Genomic DNA, 22,007 nt, shown 5'->3' on the forward strand with positions numbered 1-22,007 from the left:
CAGATTCATCTTGGAGAGGATTAAACCAAGCTACTCCTTGGAGGCAAGGATTCTGGGGCTTCGTCTGACATACTTTGGACATGTTGCCAGGAGATGTCCTTGGAGAGGGACATCATGCTTGGAAGGGTGGAGGGACAGCACAGGAGGGGAAGACCCTCTGTGAGATGGATTGATTCGGTGACTGGGGTATTCGGGATGGGTGTGTTAGAGGCATTGCGGTTGGCGCAGCATAGAGCAGGGTTTAGGGCTGTTGTGCATAGGGTCGCTATGAGTCACAAACGACTCGACGGCACATAACAACCGTGGATGAAAGTTTACAACAAATTAGATTCACATTTAGCTATTTTTGTACAGATTGCTCATGATATTTGTTGCAATTTATATAATGTGTTAGCATTTTCATTCTCACTCTGTTCCTTTTTAGTTTAACTTCCTGCCTCATGGCCTCTTCACCTTTGCTTTGTGGTAGATGTTGATTGATTGGGATTATGTAGCAAGTTATTTTAAGACTATAGTGTGCCTGAACTAAACCATGATATTTTTACTTCATATGCATCTGAAAATTGGACATTAAATAAGGAAGAATAAAGAAAAACCAATTCCTTTGAGTTACGGTATTAGAGTATTGAATATAGGGCGAAAAGAACAAACAAATCTTCGTTGCATCCAAGGTGCTCTTTATAGACAAGAATGGTGACACTTAATCTTGAATACTTTGGGCATCTTATCAGGAGGGGAAAGTACTTGGAAAAATACATCTTGCTGAGTAGAGGATCAGTAAAAGAGAGGACAACTGACTTTCAAGGACATGTACTGACACCGTGACTGTAACAGTGAACATATTCATTGTTACATGTGCAGCATGCCAGAAGAGATAACGAGGATGACTCAATAGAATAAGGTTCAGATCTGTTTTTTATTGGGTTGCCATGAGTTATGGTTAATTCTGTGGCACCTAGCAGCAACAACAATTACTTGTTTAAGGGAGCCCATATTTAACTAATGTTATTGTTTATTTTATAAGCTATTATTTAACTGAAAGGAGACAATCTGGAAGGCAGCTATGCTAACCACTATACCACCAACACCTTGGCGAAAGGATATTATCTGGAATTACTTTAGTTCCAAGTTAAATATGGCTGGGTCAATATGTGGAGAGCACAGGATACAGCAAGATTCCGGTTGTTGATAAGGTTGCTCTGAGTCCTAGTTGACAGCACATAAGATTGTAATCTTTGAGGTCTCTATCATCCTACTAAGTATAGTGTTTTGAGCCCCCCCAGCCCCGCCACCATTTTCTGCTAATTAAACAACCTTTTGCTTTGAAATGGTTGAGTCTACAGGAACTAACTAATTTTATTATTTGTGTATTTTTGGCAGTTATGGTTAAAATTACTGTTTACTGAGGATGAAGCTCCTTCTCCCATTCAAAAGTTTTGTTATATTGAAAATTGGGAGACTTTTCCATTGATGCTGATAGTATTTATTACTTTCAACTGGAAAAGGGTTATGGCTGGAAAATGGCACACTGTTCTTAAAATGTGCTCTATTATCCTAAAGAAGATATCTGTAATCTGGGACAAGAGCATGCAAGATGCTCTTATTCTTAATATTGGGAGGATATAAAATAATGCCACCTAATACTTGCATTGGCATTTAGAGGGTGTCTTTGACTATAAGTGGTTATATTACCGTTAGGTTAGTTTTCCAATCCATTTTTAATATCTTAAAAAAATAAAAAGAGTACCTGTGCTCTGTTTGGAGGAAAAGAAGGAAGCAGGGAACAATTTTTTAGGTCTTTTGACTGTATTATAAAGCTAAGTTATCTTAATTACAAGAAAAGTACTTAGACATTAAGAGAATTGGTTGACGTTGAAATCATATCATATTCAGAAAATAGAATATGATCAAGAACCAGTAGTAACAAAGAAGAAGTTCAAAGTACTCTGAAGGTATTGACAAAAAAAAGTAAGGCTTAAGGAACGGATATAATACCAGTTTACTGAATTTACCAGTTTACTGAAATACCAGTGAAATTTCAGTGAACAAATGCAACCCAGGATATGCTCACTAACCAATGCTAAGAATGGAAGACAGCTTCCTGGCCAGCTGACTGGAAGAGATCTTTATTTGTTCAGTTCCAAAAAGTGATACAACAGAGTGTGAAAACTGTCAAACAGTATCATTAATACATGCAAGTAAAATATTGCTGAAGGTCATAAATAAATGACTGGAACAGTACATCAACAAGGAACTATAAGAAATTGAGGCTACATTCAGAAGAGGCCATGGCATGAGAGATATCATTGTTGATCTCAAATACATCTTGAGTGAAAGGAAAGAATACCAGATTTGTACTTGTGTTTTATTGTGGATAATATTGAGAAGGATGAAAGTCCTAGAACACTAATTGTACTCCTGGGAAACCTACACATAGACCAAGAAGCAGTAGTCCAGAGAGAACAAGGGAACACAGCATGGTTTAGAGTCAGGGAAGGTGTGCATCAGGATTGTATCCTTTTATTATTCAGTCTTTATCCTGCTCAGATAATTTAAAAAACTGGACTACATGAACAATGTATCATCAACATAAGGAGAATACTCTTCACCTTGTGTTATACATACAGATGACATGGCCTTGTTGCCCGAAAGTGAAGAAGACTTGAAGCACTTACAAAAATAATCAAAGATTACAGCCTTCAGTATTACATCTCATCATCAAGATAACAAAAATTCTCATTACTGGGCCATAAACAGTGTCATGATAGATGGGAAAAAGAATTAATTTGTCAATGATTTCATTTTTCTGGGTCCACACTCAACACCCTTGGTAACAAAAATCAAGAAATCAAAAGATACATTGCAATATGGGAAAATCTGCTGTCAGCAACCTCTATACTGTACTAAAAAACATGATGGCCTAAGCCATAGTATTTTCAGTTGTTTTTTTAATGCATCTGAAAGTTGAACAGTGAATACAGGTAACAGAAGAAGAATTGATGCCTTTGAATTATGGTGTTAGTGAAGAATATTGATTATCCATGAACTGTCAAAGGAACAAACAAATCTCTCTTGGATGAGGTACAATCAAGATGCTCATCAGAAGCAAGGATGGTGGAACTTCGTCTCACATACATGGACATGTTGTTAGGAGGGACCAGTCCTTGATAAAAGACATAATGCTGAGAAAGGTGATGGGTCAGGGAAAGAGGAAGATCTTCAACAACATGGATTGACACAGTGATTATAGCAGTGGTCTTAAGTGAGGGGAGATCACGAGGATGGTGCAGGATAAGACAAGGATCTGGTCTTTTGTTCATATGGTTGCTGTAAGTCCTATTAAAATTTACAGCTCATAATAACAGCCACTGTAGATATACCTTTAGATTATTGCCATCTCTATTATAAATAGCCCTACAGTGAACATGAATGTGCATGCTTGGGGCTTAGCTTTCATTTTCTTAGGATATATAATACTTGATTTTTGGATCAAATGGTATTTCTATTTCCGACTTTTAAGGTATCCTTATTTAGTCAGTTGTATGAAAAATCAACTTTATTAAGGTGTTATCTAAATATAACAACATATATGTATTTTAATAAATTGCTTTAAATTTTAGGGGAACAAATGGTTAAACATTGGGTTACTAACTAAAGAGCTAGCAGTTCAAACCCCCTAGAGATACCTGTTAAGTAAGGCCTGTTGATCTGCTTTCTGAAAGGTTAACCTAGAAAACCTTCTGGAACAGTTTTTTCTCTACATACATGAAGTAGATACATACATTCCTCAGTTGGAATGAACTCAGTCGTACCAAACAGCAATGATTTTTTTTTACTCTACATAACTTTATAGCCACCGCCATCTTTAAGATACAGAATATTTCCCTCCATGCAAAAATTTCCCTTGTTCTGACCCTTCCTAGACTGTTATAGATCTGTTTTCTGTCACTATTGTCACTATTTCTTTAGATATTAAGTTCTGAATGTATCTTGATGTTTGTCTTTTAATAAAGTAAGTTACGGAAGATTTTGTAAAGAGGGATGATGAATTTAACCCCTCACCTATTCTTGAAAAATAAAGCTTATTACATAGTAGTATCTTATATGATACACTTTCAACAAAATATGTAAGAAGTCTAGCTAGTGCGTTTGGGTACAAGCCATTTGCATTGATTTTGTTAAAATTCATAATCGTGATGGCCATCTTGCAAGGTATTTATAAACCATGCAAAATGAAGCACACTTAAAATTTACCTTCCAGTAAATCACGGATTCTAGCCTAGTAATTACTCTTTATCAGTTACTCATATTTTGACTGTTTTTTTCCTTTATTTTTCAGCCTCATTTTTTCTTAATAAGTTTAACCATTTATTTGCATATGTATATTTTAGTTATTTTCCAGGTCATATTTCTAATTACTGCTTTGCTTCCCCTTTTTTGTATTAATACAGATAAAATGAATTCTTAAACCCGGTAATGTGATATAAAAGCCCTTCTGATTCTGTTAGGCTTTTGGAAATGTTGACTGTTTAAAAAGCCATATCTTGTTCCCTGAAGCAACTTAAACTAGTTGGTTTAAGCCCTTTGGGCTATCTCAAATTATTTAAAAATATAAGATGCAACTCACAATTCTTGAAGGTAATAAAAATTATCTTTGATAATTAGACTTTTCAAATTAATCAGAGTATGGATTCAGATCTACTTATAAAGATCATCCAGTCACCCATTCACTCAACATTTATTCTCAAATCTCAAACTCATTGCCATGAAGTTGCAACTGACTCATAAATTGCAAAGATGGATATTGCTCATCTTTGTCCTGAGGAGCTGCTGGTGGATTTGAACTCTTTGATTTTAGATTAGCAGCTTAACTCCTTACCCTTTAGGCCACCTAGGAGTATATATCGTATTTATTAGAGTTGCTGTATTCTAAGCACAATCCTGTATGCTGTAGATACAGCAGAATTACTTCTAGGAGGAAGATAGAAACATTTAAATACTTCCTATCTATTATGATAAATTTTAGGATTTATGTCCATAGTGTGTAAATTCTAAAGTTACATTTTTTAGAGAGATTCTGTAATGTAAGAGCTCAGAGTTTTGGTTACTTTGCCCTAGCATTGAATTTTACCTTAGCCAGTTACCAGCTCTATGACCCTGGAGCAGTTCCTTAAAATCCCTCTCGGTCTGGACTTATCTGCAAAAGCCAGGATAATAATACATGCCTCAAAGCATTTTGTAAAGAAAGAGAAGTCATGTAAACCATAAGTGGAAACAGCCATCTTTCCATATTTTAAGATACAACTTAACTGATAACCCCTTTCTGAAGTTTTCCTCTAGTTCTAGTCATTTTGTTCCATTGATACTGTTACCTCACCAACCATATCCTGTCTTTACTATATTTACTTAGGCCTATTGTTTACGCTCACGTAGAAATGAAGTCCTTGAAATCATGGATCCTGATTCTTACTTTTATTCCTGTCCTTGATTGTACCAACGTGTGTGCCGTCTTTGATTGCCTGTCAGGACACTAAGTACATTTTTTGGCTGAATTGAACTGGCTTTTGCAGAAATAGAATGGAAGGGGTTAGAAGATAGTCAGCTCCTATTCAGTTTGGCCTCTCTACGTGGGGTGCAGTGCTGTTATCCCATTTCTGTTTTTCCTTATGGGTTCAGTGATTATGTTAGATAGTCCTTGAACCATAGGAACTGATGACAGAATAGAGCCACAGCATGTGAAGTGATTTGACCTGTGGCAATCTTCAAACTGGTGTTTTGTCTACACCTGTGCTCCAAGGCTGTCCAGCTGTTACATTTCATTTTTAATAATTCAACCAAGAGTGTGGAGCATCTTTTACTTTTCATAGGTAGTCTGTACATGGATTTTAGAGAACTTTAGATAGTAGAGCAGAAGACAATGTTGGGATGACAAAGGATAAATTATTATGTAGCTAAAGGAAAATAGCTAAAAAGTACAGCAGGGAATATAAGCTTATAATTTTCCATTTATTAAGTAAAACAATACCTTTCATTAGAAAAGAGGAATTAATAGACTGTAAAATTACCCAATTTAAAAAAAAATATATATTTTTAAGAAGCCTCTGTTACCTATACAGCTTTTAGTTTGGACATGACTGCTTCATAATCACAACGATACTTGAAATTAAAAATATATTTTAAAAATGTAATGTCACAAGTGATCCTAGAATCTTAATATTTGACATTTTAGAAGTCAGTATTGGAATGGTCTTTAGGTAATAAATAACAGAACTAGAGCAGTTTATTTTTGCATTAAAAACAAAGCAAAAAACCCTAGTTACTCTGTTTTGTTTTAGCTGTGATCTTCTCAAATGCATGGAGCAGCCATTAGAATTTGCTCTTGTGATGTAGTAATTCTGATTCTAGGACTCCTTCCAACTTTGGTGACTATCTAAATGTCCTGACTGATTGCTCCTTGCATTCAATTTTATACATACACTATAGGCATATAGTACTCTAAAGCATCTGAAACAAATGGTTTGGTAGAAAATGCCTCTTGGTTTGCTTTGTGTTAAACATTACTTGTATTCTGCCATATGTTGGACTGATCTTCCTGGGAGCTAAGTAAGTAAATCTCAGTTCTCATTCAAAGAGTTGTTCCTTTCACAAGTAACACAAAGATCTTTAAAAATCAGAGAAAGTTAAAAACAAAACCATATTTTTATATGTTTAGAACTTCTTAGAGGGGCACGCTAGTGGCTTAGCCCATAGCAAGTTACACTCCTCACCAAACGCTGGTCATCTCTAGGGGTTCCAAATGTCAAGCTGCTTCAAGCAAGATAAGTGAACAGTCGTCTCCTCTTGATTTACAGACTCAGAGATTGGATGAAAAGTTGCTGTAAGTTGTACCAACTAGATGGCAATTAATGAACTTCCTGGAAGGAATTCTAGTAGCATAGTCCGTAACATGTTGCTTGCTGCTGACCTAAAATGTGCACATTTCCCCAGGTACTCTGGGGGATGAAGATGGACAGCTTCCTCACATTGTGATTTATAGTCTTCGAAGCCCAATGGAGGGTCACTGTGAGTTTGAACCAACTTGTAAAAGGTGCCCAGATGCTATAGTAGGTTAAGTGTTAGGTTGCTAACCTAAAGGATGGCTGTTGGAACTCACCAACTCCTGAGGGAAAGAAAGGTGGATAGTCTCTCAAGACTTACAGCTTCAGAAACCCAATGTAAGGTCACCATAAGTCACAATCTGTATATTTCAGTCAGCAACTTGGAACAGGACATGAATAAACAAATAGGCAGGGGGAAGGGGGGGGAAAAAGAGGAATGGTATGAAGAAGAGAAGAAAAAAATGCTAGGGCAGCAGAAATTACTGGTTAGATGGGTGGGATGAAAAAAATTTCCTCTTCCTATATAGAAAAAGTCAACATAGTGAAAATGGCAGTCCTACTAAAAGAAATGTATATGTTCAACACAATCCTGAGAGATAGACAATATTCATTCTTCAAAGAGACATAAAAGTCAATTTGCAAGTTTATTTGGAAAGGAAAAACCCCAAATAAGTAAAAACTCTTCTCAGAAATGAAATGGGAGTCTGATCACAAAACCTACTACACAGCCATAATAACCACAACAGCATGGCATTGATATGACAAACACACAGATAATATAATACAATCAGGAACTCACAAACCAACCTATCTGCCTATGGTCAGTTGGTATTTGACAAGGAAACAAAACCTATAAAATAGAGATCACTGACAGTGGAGTTTTAAAAATTTTTTTTATTTTAACCTCTAAAGGAGGAATGGTGGGTTAATGATAAGGAGTTGCACTGCCAGACCAAAGGAATGCCGCTCCCATACACCAGCTGCTCCATGGAGAAAGGTAGGCACTCTGCTTCTGTGCAGTTTACTGCCTCTGAAAAGCTGCCAGAGGGTCAGCTGTGCATTGGTTCCAACTCAAAAGTGCAATAACAGATTTGATAGGATCCTGGTGATGTGGTGGTTAAGTGCTCAGTTGTTACTGGATAGTTCTTTCCCAAGATAGACTCTGCGGGGGAAAGATACAGCAGTCTGATCCATTAAAGACTTACAGCCTTGGAAACCCTATGGGCTATTTCACTGTGCTGCAGGCTTGACCTATAGGAATTGATTCTGTGGCAATATAAATTGTTTTAATTAATTCCTTAAAAAGAAGAGTGGAGCATGACCTTAGAGGTGGGCCATAATTGCTTTATGGGTAGGTCTTCTTGACCATAAAGTATTCATGCGGTACAGCTGGAGAGAAGGAACTGAGACATAATAAATAATTATTTATAAGTTTATATTGTATAATTTATATTGTGTATATTGGGCGCTGATACGAATGATTAACTAACTGCACAATAAGGGATACAGCTTTTACTTTTCTGTAAAACACTGGTCTGATACTTCTCTAAATCTGAACATTAAGATTAAGACAGACTAGGAAGAAGGATTGGCCATCTATTCCTGAAATAGCAGACCTCCAAAAACCCTATGTACAAATCTGTGATATGCAGATAACACAACCCTGCTTGCTGAAACTGAGGAGGACCTGAAGCGCTTCCTGCAGAGGGTCAAGCACTGCAGCCTCCAATATGGACTGAGGCTCAATGTCAGGAAGACAAAGATTCTCACCACTGGACCAATTGGCAGCATCAGGGTGGATGGTGAAGAGATTGAGATTGTACACAGCTTTAGTTTGCTTGGGTCTGTAGTCAACAGTCTTGACACCAGCAGCCAGGAAATTAAAAGGAACATTGCCATGGGAGTCTCCTGTTAGGGACCTCTCCAAAGTACTGAAGAACAATGGTATCTCTCTGGAGACTAAGGTGCGTCTGATACAGGCCATGGTCTTTGCAATCACTTGTTATGCATCAGAAAGTTGGACAATGACTAAGGATAGAAGGAGAATTGATGCCTTTGAACTGTAGTGCTGGAGAAGAGTATTGAGAATACCATGGACTGCTAAGAAAATAAACATTCATCCTGGAAAAGGTTAAACAGGGAGGCTCCTTGGAGGCGAGGAGTCTCCTTCTAGCATACTTTGGACATGTCCAAAAGAGAGACTGGTCCTTGGAGAGGGACATCGTGCTTGATAGGGCGTAGGGACAGCGCAGGAGGGGAAGACCCTCTATGAGGTGAATTGATTCAGTGACGGGTAATCGGGATGCGTGTATCGGAGATGGTGAGATTGGCACAGGACAGAGCAGAGTTTAGGGCTGTTGTACATAGGGTCGCTATGAGTCGCAGGCCACTCAACGGCACATAACAACATATTAGGAGCTTGTACGTTGTGCAGACTCTGCTAAGCTGGTAAACGAAGCTTAGTAAGTCAAGTCCATTTGGGAAGAAAAGCCTGGCTAGCTACTTTAAAAAAAAATCAGCCATTGAAAATTCATTGAAATGGAGCGGAATTGCATTCTCATACACATAAGAATGCAGGAGTCAGCACTGACTTGAAGGCATCTTTTCTTTTTTTATATATCTTACTTTGTGTTGGTGATAGTGGTGTGTGCTGTCAAATTGGAGCCAACTCACAGCTGACCCTCCAGTGGGTCTTCAGAGGAAGTAATGATACAGGAAAAGATTGCTCATCCTTCTCCCACAGAGCAACTGATGGATTCAAGCTTCATGCTTTTGAGATTGTAGCTCAGCTTCTTATCAGTAAGCCTCCAGAGTTCACTCATTTCTAAGTATATCTGTAAAATAAAAATATATGTATCTAAATTTAGGAGACCAAGAATTTGTATCCAAACCACTTAATACTTCTTATGTGTGTAAGAATATGGCATTAAGGTTAGAGGAAGATTCATCAACAACCTAAATTAGTCATATGACACAAACTTGCTCAAAGTGAAGATGACTTGAAGCACTAGATACAGAAGATCAAGGACTACAGCCTTCAATGTGGATTACATCTCAGCATCAGGAAGACAAAACCGTAACCACTGGGCCAATAGGCAACATCATGATAGAGGGAAAAATTGAACTTGGCAGCGATTTCATCTTACTTGGATCCACACTCAACTCCCTTGGTACCAGCAGTCAAAAAATTAAAAGATGAGTCAGTCATAAACATTGGGATAATATTCTGTCAGGGACCTCTCTAGAGTACCAAAGAGCAATAATGTCAATTTAAAAATGCATGTGATCCAAGCCAGGATTTTTCTCATTTGCTTACTGTGCATCTGAAAATTGAACAGTGACTGTGAATGACATAAAAAGAATTGATGCCTTAGTGTTGCAGTGGGAGAGTACAGACCTATCCCGGAGAAAGTGCAACCAGGGTGCTCCTTGGAGGCAAAGATGGTGAAACTTGATCTCAGATACTTTGGGCTTGTTGTTAGGAGGGGCCAGTCCTTAAAGTAGGACATCATGCTTACAAAGGTGGAAGGTCAGCATAAGAGAGTAAGACCTTGAACAAGGTGGATTGACACAGTAACTATAACAGTAGGCTCAAGTGAGTCAGAGGGTGGCATAGGATAGGGCATTATTCAGGTCTCTTGTTCATAGAATCACTGTGAGTCAGAGTTGACTTAGTAGCACATAACAGCAACACACATTTCCATATAAAGTTTATTTTGGTCTTTTTATACACACATGGGTAGAAGAGGCTATGACCCACCTCTGTCACCACACTCCTTTTTTAAAAAGTTAAATTGCCTTAAAAATATTTTTCACTCATGTTTAATCTTTACTGAACCCTTGTGAAAGAGTGATTAATTTTTCAATAATATTTATCAGGCTCTTACATAGTAAGCATTATAATAGGTACTGCAGATAAAGTGGTAAGTATGATAGATAAAGGTCATTACTCTAATGAATTATTGTTGCTGTGTTGATTGCCATTGAGTCAAAGCACGACTTATAGTGACCATTTGAACAAATAACATCATTTCTCAAAATTCATAGTTTCAAAAGGCATATTCAGCAAATATCCTTTCTTCAAGTGAGAAAAATCTTAAGTTTGAACAGCTAGGTTTACAAGAGTAATGATAAAAGAATGAGAACAAGAACCCATTATTTTGTAATTTTTGATCAGTACCTCTCCAGTTATCTTAACCATCTTTAACTCTTACTTTCCCTCAGCTTTTCTCACTCAACCAGAAAAATTATTTTAAAAAAAAAATCCCTTGCACTTAGTTCTTCTGGTTTTTCTTCTGGCCAAACATTAATTAACTACTATCCATTTGCTCTTCAGTCCACTCTCTTTCTCCACTACTGTTCTTCTGAGTGGTGCCTACTAAGGTGGCCAGTGTCCCCTTCTTGCCAAATTCAGTGGGTTTACTGTGACATTCGATACTGTTGACTTTACCATCTGTTTTGAAGCTCCTTTCTCCCTGGGCTTCTGTGGATCCTGCCTTTTTAAATTATCCTATTGCTTGTCTGATCACTGGTCTGTTTTCTTTTCAGGGCACATTATCCTCTGATTAAATGTTACTATTCTTCTGAGTTTTATCTTTACCTCTTTTGACTTTCTGCAAAATTAGGAACTCTGAGGCTTTTTGGAAGTCTGAAACCCCCTCAGTTTGGTGTAGAATGGTGTGTGGATTAATTCACTCCAGTTTTTTCTCAGATTCTTAGAAGCATTCATGACTAGAAACTATTAAGAATGAGAAGGACTGCTCTGTTAACGTTCGTGTAACTTCACTGGCTGCAGCAGGAAGTTCAGATACATATTCTCTGCCTCCTATCTTTCTGTTTGACTCCTCCTGGTTCATCTTTAGCTTCCCTGGGTGTTGTTATCTATGGAGTGCTGCAATAGTCCAGCACTTTCCTTATGCCAGCCCTCCTCCCATATTCCATTTTATCATTTGGTTAGATATCTTTGTCCCTGAAACAAAAATATGATTATACCCTAGTGTTACACAAAGGAAAAATTCACATTTCTTAACAAACAACTCCTTCAAGAAATCTAGCCTGAGTTTCAACCTTATCTCCTGTTACTTTTTTCTGCTCAGCCTTCAGTCATTCCCAGTATGATTTACAATTCTCCTATTCATAACTATTTTTTTTGTTGTTGTTGTTGCTTTTTGCCTGTATATTTGCTGATGCTCTCAACTTGGGAATATTCCCTCCCACACTTACATTTTCCTTACAAGCAGACTCCTGTGACTCCTATGAATTCTTGGAAAGTTAAGTCCAAATCCTCTCCAGTTTGCTTTGATACAGTAAAGCTTTTACATGCTGTCATAATGTGTAGCACTTAATTTTTCCAGTTATGTTACCTAAGTCTGTTCTCTCTGACTAGTTTGTAAGTCCTTTAAGGGCAACAATCTGTCGTTATTCATCACTTGATCCTCCTCATTGACTGACATATTATCTGACTTGTAAGGTGGCCCCATAAATATTTTTTAATAGAAGAAAAGTTTTGCTGCCAGTCTTACACATGGAATATATTTTCTCTCACTGAAATGTAAAACCATTAAAAAAATTTAAAATTGTTTTCTGTTAAGAGTTTTTTTGCTTAAAATGATGAATGAATTGTTGACTGACTGTCTTTGTAATACTTTACTAAGCATTAGGTGGCAGTAGTGTTACACTTGACTTTACCTTTGTAACTGGTATTTTTTATTTTGGTTCATAAACTTAATAGTGTCAACGTATAAAAACCATTATAAAACTTTTAATACTTTTTTTGTAGCATAATTTTGTTTCAATCACATTGGAGTCTTCTAAGAAAAGAAACAAAATATATACCATGTCACTCACTGTGTGTCCTTCTCTTGCCTACCTAAGATAGAATATACACATTCATTAGCAAATTACTGCTACACCGTCTCCACAGCTCTTCCTCACCAACTAACAGCTGCCTCATAATAACGGTGATTTGCAATAACAAAAACCAAAATTACCACAGAGGGTATGTTTTATAGGCCTCCTAAGAAGCCTAGTTAGACCTTTCTCTCAAAAAATAGTATTTTAGGTTCATTGAACTTAAAACAGTTATTAAATGCTTTCTTTTGCTTTTTTTCCCATCAATTTCTTTCAGTATTTAAGTCATCTATCTTTTTGTTGAGTTTAATTTTAGATAAATTTCCTTTATCATTGGTTTCATTGTTTTCGTTTCCTCGTGCTGACTTAGCAGATTACTCCAGACTTCTGGCTTTGAGACCACGGTAAAATGTTACCCAGAGTAAGTCAGTGATTTGTTCATCACTTTATATAGAAAAAGTAACAAGGAGAGGAACCTTTTCCTTGCCTTTTCCAGCAGCTGATGACCTCAGACAGACCATCTTACTTGCCAGCATAACTTCCATTTCCATATCCACGTGCCCTCTACTGTTGTGTGTCTCTGCATCTGAACATATTATTTTCCTCTTTGTGTGCCTGTGTTCCTGTGTACTCTTCTCTTCAGCTATGAAAGCCAGTTACATTGGATTTAAGGCCTTGCCTACTTCACTAAGATGAAGTAACTGTATTTGCAAAGACCTTGTTTCCAAATAAGACCACACTGTGAGGTTCTTAGTGGATTAGAAATTTAGGTGGACACTGTTCAATACAGGTTGAGTGAAGGATTGCCACAACCTCTTCACATTTATGCATTTAATCCCTATCACTAATTTTAAACACTTAACATTGAAAAATGTCAGTGCTTTTATAATCTTTCATTGTTATTTCCTGTGGCATCTATAGTAAAATCAATACTTGCATTTAGATATACAAGAGCATTTTTGCAAATAAAAGCCACTTTTAGCAGAAACTCTTTAAGGGTTGATTCATGTAGGAGATAGTTAATCTATGACCTCGTCTTTCTTGAATCTACTTTTTTCCTTTATATCAGAAGTAAAGCACTTGAGGGAATTAAAAGTCAAAATACTAGTATTTTTAAAGTGGCAGAATGATCAGTTAAAAAAAGAAGAGCATGAAGTTGTTGACAGAACATGCCATATAATTAGTACTGATGGGCCAGGGAGGCCAGCAAGTAGTGCTTGGAGTAGCTGTGGGAAAACAGCTCTGTAAGATGGGTCCCTCCCTCCCTGTATATCACCACCCTTTGTTGGTGGAGATAGCTTTAGTTTGACATCAGTTTACTTGTTATAAAACATGTTGTCCCTGAACCCAAATGATAGTTGAAGTCAGCCAGTGAGTGCTCTGCTCTAATTATCACTTGAAAATATTGAAGGCAGAATTCTTATCTTGGAAATCTTTTGTAGCTTAATGTAGAGTATGAAATCAGACTTGTTGAATCACTTTGTGGAGGGATCCAGGATTACACTAAAATTTTATATAATGCAACTCCCTGTACAATATTTACAGTTTTTTTCTTATTCTGTATACTATAATAAAGAAGCAAAGACGAAAAAAGAGCTTGTGATTAGCAAAAAAAAAATTGATGCAGTGTTACATGTTAAGAGTTCATGTAAAAAGAATTGAGGTTATGTTATATTTTAGAGTTAATCTCACTGTTCAAGATATAGTATAAAAGACATTCTTGGTTTTGCAAGTGTTTTTTTTCCGCAGTGAAGTATGAAACCATGTATCCTTTCACTGCTTACATTTCTATAAATCTAGTTCTGCAAGTTTTTTCTCATAATTATTTTTTTAAGGAGCTTTAATACATAACATAAATACTGCCCTTTTTATATCTTCCCTTTGTCTTCAGTTTTGTCCCTTTTGTTCCCTCAGTCTTCCCTTCTTAAATTCCTCCTCATCTGTTCTCTCATTTTTGTGTCTTCCCTTTTTGCTTGATTTCTCGTCCCTTCTCTACTTTTTTCTTCTTTATCCTCTTCCTTCTTTGTGTACTCTTCTTAGAGCTACTGATAGCTATCTTAATGTGATCTCAGAGGCAGCCAATGTAACATTTAGTAGATGTTTTAAAATTTCAAAAGCATTAAAAATCAAGCTCATTCCTTAAAGATTGTAATGGTATTAAAATGGCTTTTGAAGGTTGGTGGTATCATTAGAGATTCTGGTAGGCCGAAGGGTTATGCTATTTGTCATCTCTAATGATAGTGTGGCCGACTTCATAATCACACTGAAGTCTCTTTCTAAGGCACTCTCTGGGACCAGGGACAATGTTATATATAGAATTCTATTAATCCACAATTGATGAGTGTTTTAATAATTAATTTCTTAATAAATTCTATTGAAATGTTGAGGAAGGTAAAATTTCATAAAAACATAAACATCAAGTAAGTACTTTTAATTTGCTTAAATGTTAGATACTCTAGGCTTGCAAGGGAGATTTGATGCCCAAGAAGCTGCACTGCAGTCCCAAAGGTACATAGTTAGCATCCACCAGCTACTCATCCAGAGAATAGGCAGTCTCCTCTCATGTAATTTACTGACTCTGAAGACCCACTGAAGGGTCAGCTGTGAATTGATTCCAGCTGGACGGTATACAACATCTCAACATCAAGAAAATGAAAATCTTCACTGCCAGGCCAGTAGGCAACAAATATCATGATAGATGGAGAAGACATAGAAATTGTTAGTGATGTAGTCTTGCTTAGATCCATGATCAACACTCTTGGCACCAACAGCCAGAAAATCAAAAGATACTGTGTTGGGAAAATTGCTGTCAAATAGTCCCCAAAGTGCTGAAGTGCAGTGATGTTAGTTTTAATACTAAGGTGCACCATAATCTTTTCAGCATCTGAAAGTTGGACATTGAATAAAGATAACAGAAGAAGAATAAATTGTCTTTGAATTGTGTTGGAGTAGAGTGCTGATTATTCTATGGATTGCCAAAGACACAAAGGAATATGTTTTGGAAAAGGTTCAGCCAAAGTGCTCCTTGGAGACAAGAGTAGTGAAAGTTACCTCACATACTTTTTTGCATATTGTTAGGAGGGGCCAGTCTTTGGAAAAGGACATGATGCTTGGAAAGGTAGAGAGTAATTGAGGGAGGGGAAGACCTTCAGTGAGATGGATCGACGCAGTGACTTTTAACTGTGGACTCAGGTATATCATAGTTGATGAGAACAACACAGTTCAGAGCCATTCTTCATAAGGCTGCTGTGAGTCATAGACACTTAATATCTGGTGATTTGATGGTAAAGAGCTATGCTGTCAACACAAAGGCATGCAATTCACATTCATGACATGGCCTGTAAGAAAAAGATGGGCAAAATCCCATGCCGTTTATGGACTCTGAAAACCCACTGGATTGTGAGCTAGGAGTCACTTCTGACTGAACTGGTACCTAACAACAAAACATGCTTATATTCATGTTGTTGTTATATTGTTATTATGCCATTGAATCGCCTGCAACTCAAAGTGACCCTGTGTACAATAGCTCTGAACGCTTGCCCCATCCTGAGCCAATCTCACTGCCTCTGACACAACCACCCCCAATATCCCAGATACTATGCTAGTCTATCTCGTCCACTGTCTCCATCTCCTGCACTGTTCTCCACCCTTCCAAGCATGACTTTTCTCCAAGGACTGGTCCTTCCTGGCCGTATGCCCAAAGTACATGAGAGGGAGCTTCAAAATCCTTGTCTCCAAGGATCCGCTCAGTTTCACCCTCTTCAGGACATCCCTGTTTGTTCCCTTAGCAGCCTGTGGTATGAGATGACACAACCTTGATTGCTGAAACTGAGGAGGACCTGAGGCATTTGCTGCAGAAGGTCAAGAACTACAGTTTTCAATATGAATTGAAAGTGAATTTCAAAAAAACAAAGATTCCCACCACTGGGCCAAATGGGAGCATCATGATAGATGGAAAAGAAATTGAGATTGCTAACAGTTTCAGCATGCTTGGTTCCATGATCAACACGGTTGTCACCAGTATTCAGGAATTCAAAAGACGAATTGCAGTGGGAAAATCTGTCAGGGACATCTCCAGAGTACTGAAGAGTAATGATGTCAGCGAAAAACTAAGATATGCTTGATTCAGGCCATAGTCTTCACAGTTACTTCCTATGCTTTAGAGAGCTGGACAGTGACTAAGGATAATAAAAGAATAATTGATGCCTTTGAATTGTGGTGCTGGAAAAGAGTATGAAGTGTACCACAGTCTGCTAGGAGAACAAGGATTTTGAAGCTCCATCTGACATACTTTGGGCATGTTGTAAGGAGGAACCAGTCCTTGGAGAAAGACATCATCCTTGGAAGGGCAGAGGGACAGCTCAGGAAAGGAAGACCTTGGACGAAATGGATTGACTCAGTGACTGGGGTATTGGGGATAAGTGTGTCAGAGGCAATGAAGTTGGCTCAAGATAGAGCAGGGTTCAGGGCTATTGTACATATGGTTACTAAGTAAAAAACGACTCGATGGTACAGAACAATAACAACAGTACGGCTGTTCCTGCCTCTTCTGTCTTGCAACACAGAATATTTCAATTGATTAGTGAATGAATCAAGTGGGAATGACTTTTTTGGGGGAGGATTTGGCTTGTAGAGATTAAAGGAAAGAAGAACAAGTAATTGTTGACAAGAGGAAAATCACTGTTATTTTAGGGTGATAGCGAATGTCTGGTGGCTTAGTGATAAAGAATTGCGCTCCTAACCGAAAGATATGTGGTTCCAGTTGTGCAGCTGCTCCTCGAGAGAAAGATGGACAATCTGTTCTGTGCAGTTTACTGCCTCTGAAAACCCACAGAAAGGTCAGCTTTGAGTTGGTTCCTACTCTATGGTGTTCAATAGCAACACTGAATGAGGAGATCTAGTGATGGAACCCATAGGATGTTGTGCTATTTAACCAAAGGTTCTGACTATCTGAATGTACAAATGACTTCTTGGGAGAAAGATAGGCAGTTTCTTCCCTTAAGATTCACGGTCTTGGAAACCTGATGGAGAATCAATGTGAGAATTTATTTTGATGGCAGTTTGTGTGTGAATGACTGGACGGACTTCCCCCAGTAGGTCTCAGATTTAGAAATAGTGGAGTTGGGAGGGAAGTTAACATTTTCTTTGCCACCATAACGTCTTGAAATTTAGGCTTAGGACTTTGGATTTCAATTGGCAATAAAGAAACAATGCAGACTTTATCCCCCCAACTCGTTACTTTGCCCCCCTGTGTTTGTTGGTTTTTTTGGTGTTTGGTTTTTTTTTTGCTTAAAGTTGTGATTTGAGTGAAAGTTTACAAAGCAAATTGGTTGGGGTTTTTAATTCAACTATTCATGAGCATTTTGTTTTGTAGTACTAATTACAAAAGCTTATCACACTTTCCCTACTTCCTGTAATTTTCAGTTCCTTTAATCTTTTGTCCAACCTTTCTTGACTTCAGGACTCTATACCTGGGCAGATGGAGTTTATACATTGATTAGTCTAAGAGTGAATGTGTCTCCCATGTGTTGTTGGTTCCCTCATAGGCCTATTATTTGGTTTAAATTTGAGCCTGGTTGAGTTTTGTTCCAGGTTCAGAAGATAACTAAGAGCCAAGGGAACTCTGGTGGCATAGTGGCAAGAAGCTGCGCTGCAGTCCCAAAGGCGCAGTTCAAATCCACTACATTCTCTGCTGGAGAAGGAAGGGCAGTCTCTTCCTGTGACAGATCTCATTTGACAATACACAACAAGGGGTGCATAAAAATAATTAAGGACCATAGTCTCTCTGCTTCCATCAGCCTTTTGGGTTTTTTTTGACCAGTAATTTTGTTTCTAGAAGCTCTCATGAGCTTCTCTGCAATCCCAAAGATGGCAAGGTTCAAATCCATCAGCTGCTCCCCAGGAGAAAAATGGACAGCCTCCTCTTGTGCAATTTACTGCCTCTGAAAACCTTCTGGAGGGTCAGCTATGTGTTGGTTCTAACTCAACAGGACACAACAGTAACAATTTTGTTGCTGAGTTTTGTTCTACATATTCTCCCTGTCCGGGATTGTCTCCTGTGATCCTGGTCAGTGGTGGTAGATAAGCAGCATCTAGACATAACTGTAGCCTTTTAAGATTAAGAACATACATATTTTATGAATTGGTCTTAAAATTAAAGCTTTTTTAAAACTGTAGTGTATTTTGTATTCTCCTTTAAAACCATAGGCATGGGAATTTATCCTTTCATAATTTTGAAGGTAGAGGCCAAAATAAGTGTAGTTAAAAATCCACAAAGTTGGGAGGTCTCGTGGCCTAGTGGCAAGAAGCTGCACTGTAATCCCAGACTTGCACAGTTCAAATCCACCAGATGCTCTACTGAAGGAGGGGCAGTCTCCTCTTGTACCAGTCAGATCCTGTTTGATGGTACACACACAGAATAATAAAATAAAAGTTAAAAAAAAAAAGAAAAGAAAAATCCACAAAGTTCCTAGCAATGATTTGAGTCCCAACTCATAGCAAAAATCTTTGACTGTCATATTTAATCTTACACAGATTGTATTTTTCCATTTTTAGATCATCATTTTGCTTTGGAATTTACTGTCAAAACAGATTGGACTGAGGTCTTTAGCATTCCAATTGACATACTTATTTTCTTGTTAAAATTGCCTTTTAAAAAGTTAAACACTGTATATCATAGATACTGTATACTAGTAGCACAGTGGGATAGATTTCAAAAAGGCTCAGATTGTAAGCTGTTGGGTTTTTTTTAAATCTTAGTCAATCAAAAAGATACTAATTTAGTGAAAGAATTAAACATTGACTGTCAGAATGTATATCATTCTCTCACTTTTTTCCGTCTTTTTGAAACTGACTCATAGCTATCTCTCCAGCAAGTTTTTGAGAGACTGAAAATCGCGTGGGAGGTGGTTGCTCATCTTTCTCCTGAGGAACCACAGGTGGATTCAAACTGACAGAGGTGCTGACTTTGCGCCAGCACAACTTCCTACACCACCAAAACCCCCATAAACAGGTATGACTTGCAATACAATTTAATAACAGCTTTTTCATTTGAGTGGTGAAGAATTCTTGGTTTTGTGGGATTTTCTCAGGTTGCTATATGAAGCCTAACCTGGGAGAAGACCTTAATAAGATTAACTGACATAGTGTCTACAGCAAAGGGCTCAAACAAAGCAACAAGTTGTGAGGATACTGGACATTTCATTGTGTAGAACATAATAAGATCACTGTGTGTCAGAAGCAACTCAATAGAACCTAACAACAAAAACTATTGTACTGAGCAGTATTGTTGTAGTAGACTTTGTAAATTAGACTTTTAAAATTGCATCGCTTTTCATTTCCACTCGTAGTTAGAATGACTTTTGCGGAGGGACCTTTCTTAATGATTGTAAGATATTACGTTTTCACATGAAAATGATTGTATACTGGTGACACATTTAAGAAATGCCATAATGTTGTAACATTAAATCATACTAAGCCTGTTACACAAAGGGTTGCATAGTGTAAGAGAAATGGATTAACTGGAAGACTTTAAAGCCAGCAGCTGTATGTTAGCTTTGTAATATTACCCAAAAACAAAGATTGCCTAAAGCTCAGTATGTGAGTAACTTTTTGAGCATCATTTACTAAATGGTAGCCTCAAAATGAAATAATAAAACTTTAGTTTCCTTTTCTTTAGTTGGTACTCATTGATTCACTCATTGCTGTTGAATCGAAACTGATTCATAGCTTACCCTCAAGTGGGTAGCAGAGAAGTTGAAAATCACGTGAGAGGAGATCACTTATCACAGTTCCACAGAGCCACTGGTGAATCTATAGTACTCTGGTGACTTAATTAACCTGACAGTTGTCTTCCTGTGTGAAAAAATTACATTTTAAAAATATCATCTGTATCCATAATTACTTGAGTAAATTGCTGGATATCAGCTTATTCCCAAGACTTTTTTTTTATCTCTAAACTTAAATAACTTTCTATCCCTTGTTTGTTGAGAGGCTGCTGACTAGCATAAGACAAATGTATTATTTTAGAAAAACTGGTAGTAAAAAAGAGGAGAACCATAAAGCATAGAAGAGAAATAATAAAGACAGGGATAGTATAAATGAAGTGTCCACTAAGCCACATTTATATTTAGCATTTGAAGTCTTGGCTTGTTATCTACAAATGTCTAAAGAAATGTCTTAAAAATTTGGATATAGGAAATTCACTTAAGACAGATTGATTCATCATTGAGTTAAGTCATATTTCAGTGTTTTACTTTGTCATTTAAAATTATATCTTAAAAATCTTTCCCAGAGTAAAATTTTATGATTCGGAATATTTGTAACTTAAAAATTTTTAGAGCTATGCCAGAAGATGAAATTGTTTTATTTTTATAATTAGATACAATTCTGGTTCAAATTACAATTATATGATTTCATTTAATGAGAAAAAATAATCTATTTACAGCCAAGCTCTTTATTTAAAGAAAGTGTTGAAGTCTGCAAAGTCTTGTTCTTTCTCTTGTAGGCCTTATTCTTTTGCACATACCTATTTCTGTTTGTGTTAGTCATCCTCCCTAGGTAAATTGTCCATGAGACCAATGATTCTATCAGCAAATTATCCAGAAAATGCTGTCTTTGCACGTTGTGACAGATCGTGTCACTGGTGGATTTATAGCTCCTCCAGTGGTCTAATTAACCTGGCACTTGTCTCCTGTGTCCAACACCATTGTCTCATTGCCTTGGCATCTTCGTTTTCAACTTCTCATTACCATCTCCTTTAACTTAATCTCAGATTTAGAATTTTTTTTCCTCTACCTGCCCTTACTTAACTCTCTTTTTCCCCAACTCCTCTGTTTTTGTGATTGCCAGTATCATCCAGACAAACAAAGTGCAGATTTGCCAGCAGGAACAATGGAGGAATGCTTAAAAAAGTTCATCGAAATTGATCAGGCATGGAAGATTCTAGGGAATGAAGAGACAAAAAAAGAGTATGACCTGCAGCGGCATGGTAGGTCTTTGTGGTAAGGAGCCACAGCACACTAGCAACTTGTGAAGCATGGTCTGCAGGCATTCTGCAGAATATGTTCAGAATCTTTATATTTTTGCAACAAGTTATTATTGTCTTTTTTTATTCCTTCTCCCATCTTATATTTAATTGCCTCTTATTCTTAGTAGTGATTATTATATATCATTGAGAAATTAACAAAATTACTAGGATGTAAATTCTTGGGAAGCTGCGAAACTGCTTTTATAACTAATGAAAAATGTTTAATTAAATCCTAATTTTATGGTTTTTAT

At 37.2% G+C, this 22,007-nt stretch overlaps 1 protein-coding gene across 1 annotated transcript in view; it reads left to right on the plus strand.

Moving 5' to 3' along the window:
• Positions 1-22,007, plus strand: part of DNAJC24 (DnaJ (Hsp40) homolog, subfamily C, member 24) — a 51,355-nt gene that overhangs the window by 9,468 nt on the left and 19,880 nt on the right. Inside the window, exon 2 of the mRNA XM_006883782.1 lies at positions 21,579-21,717. Coding sequence (XP_006883844.1) covers positions 21,579-21,717 — 139 coding nt within the window. The remainder of the gene's footprint in view (positions 1-21,578; positions 21,718-22,007) is intronic.

This window comes from Elephantulus edwardii, unplaced genomic scaffold, assembly GCF_000299155.1.
Source record: "Elephantulus edwardii isolate Elephantulus edwardi_28Jun2011 unplaced genomic scaffold, EleEdw1.0 scaffold00029, whole genome shotgun sequence".
In the NCBI taxonomy this organism is placed as follows: Eukaryota; Metazoa; Chordata; class Mammalia; order Macroscelidea; family Macroscelididae; genus Elephantulus; species Elephantulus edwardii.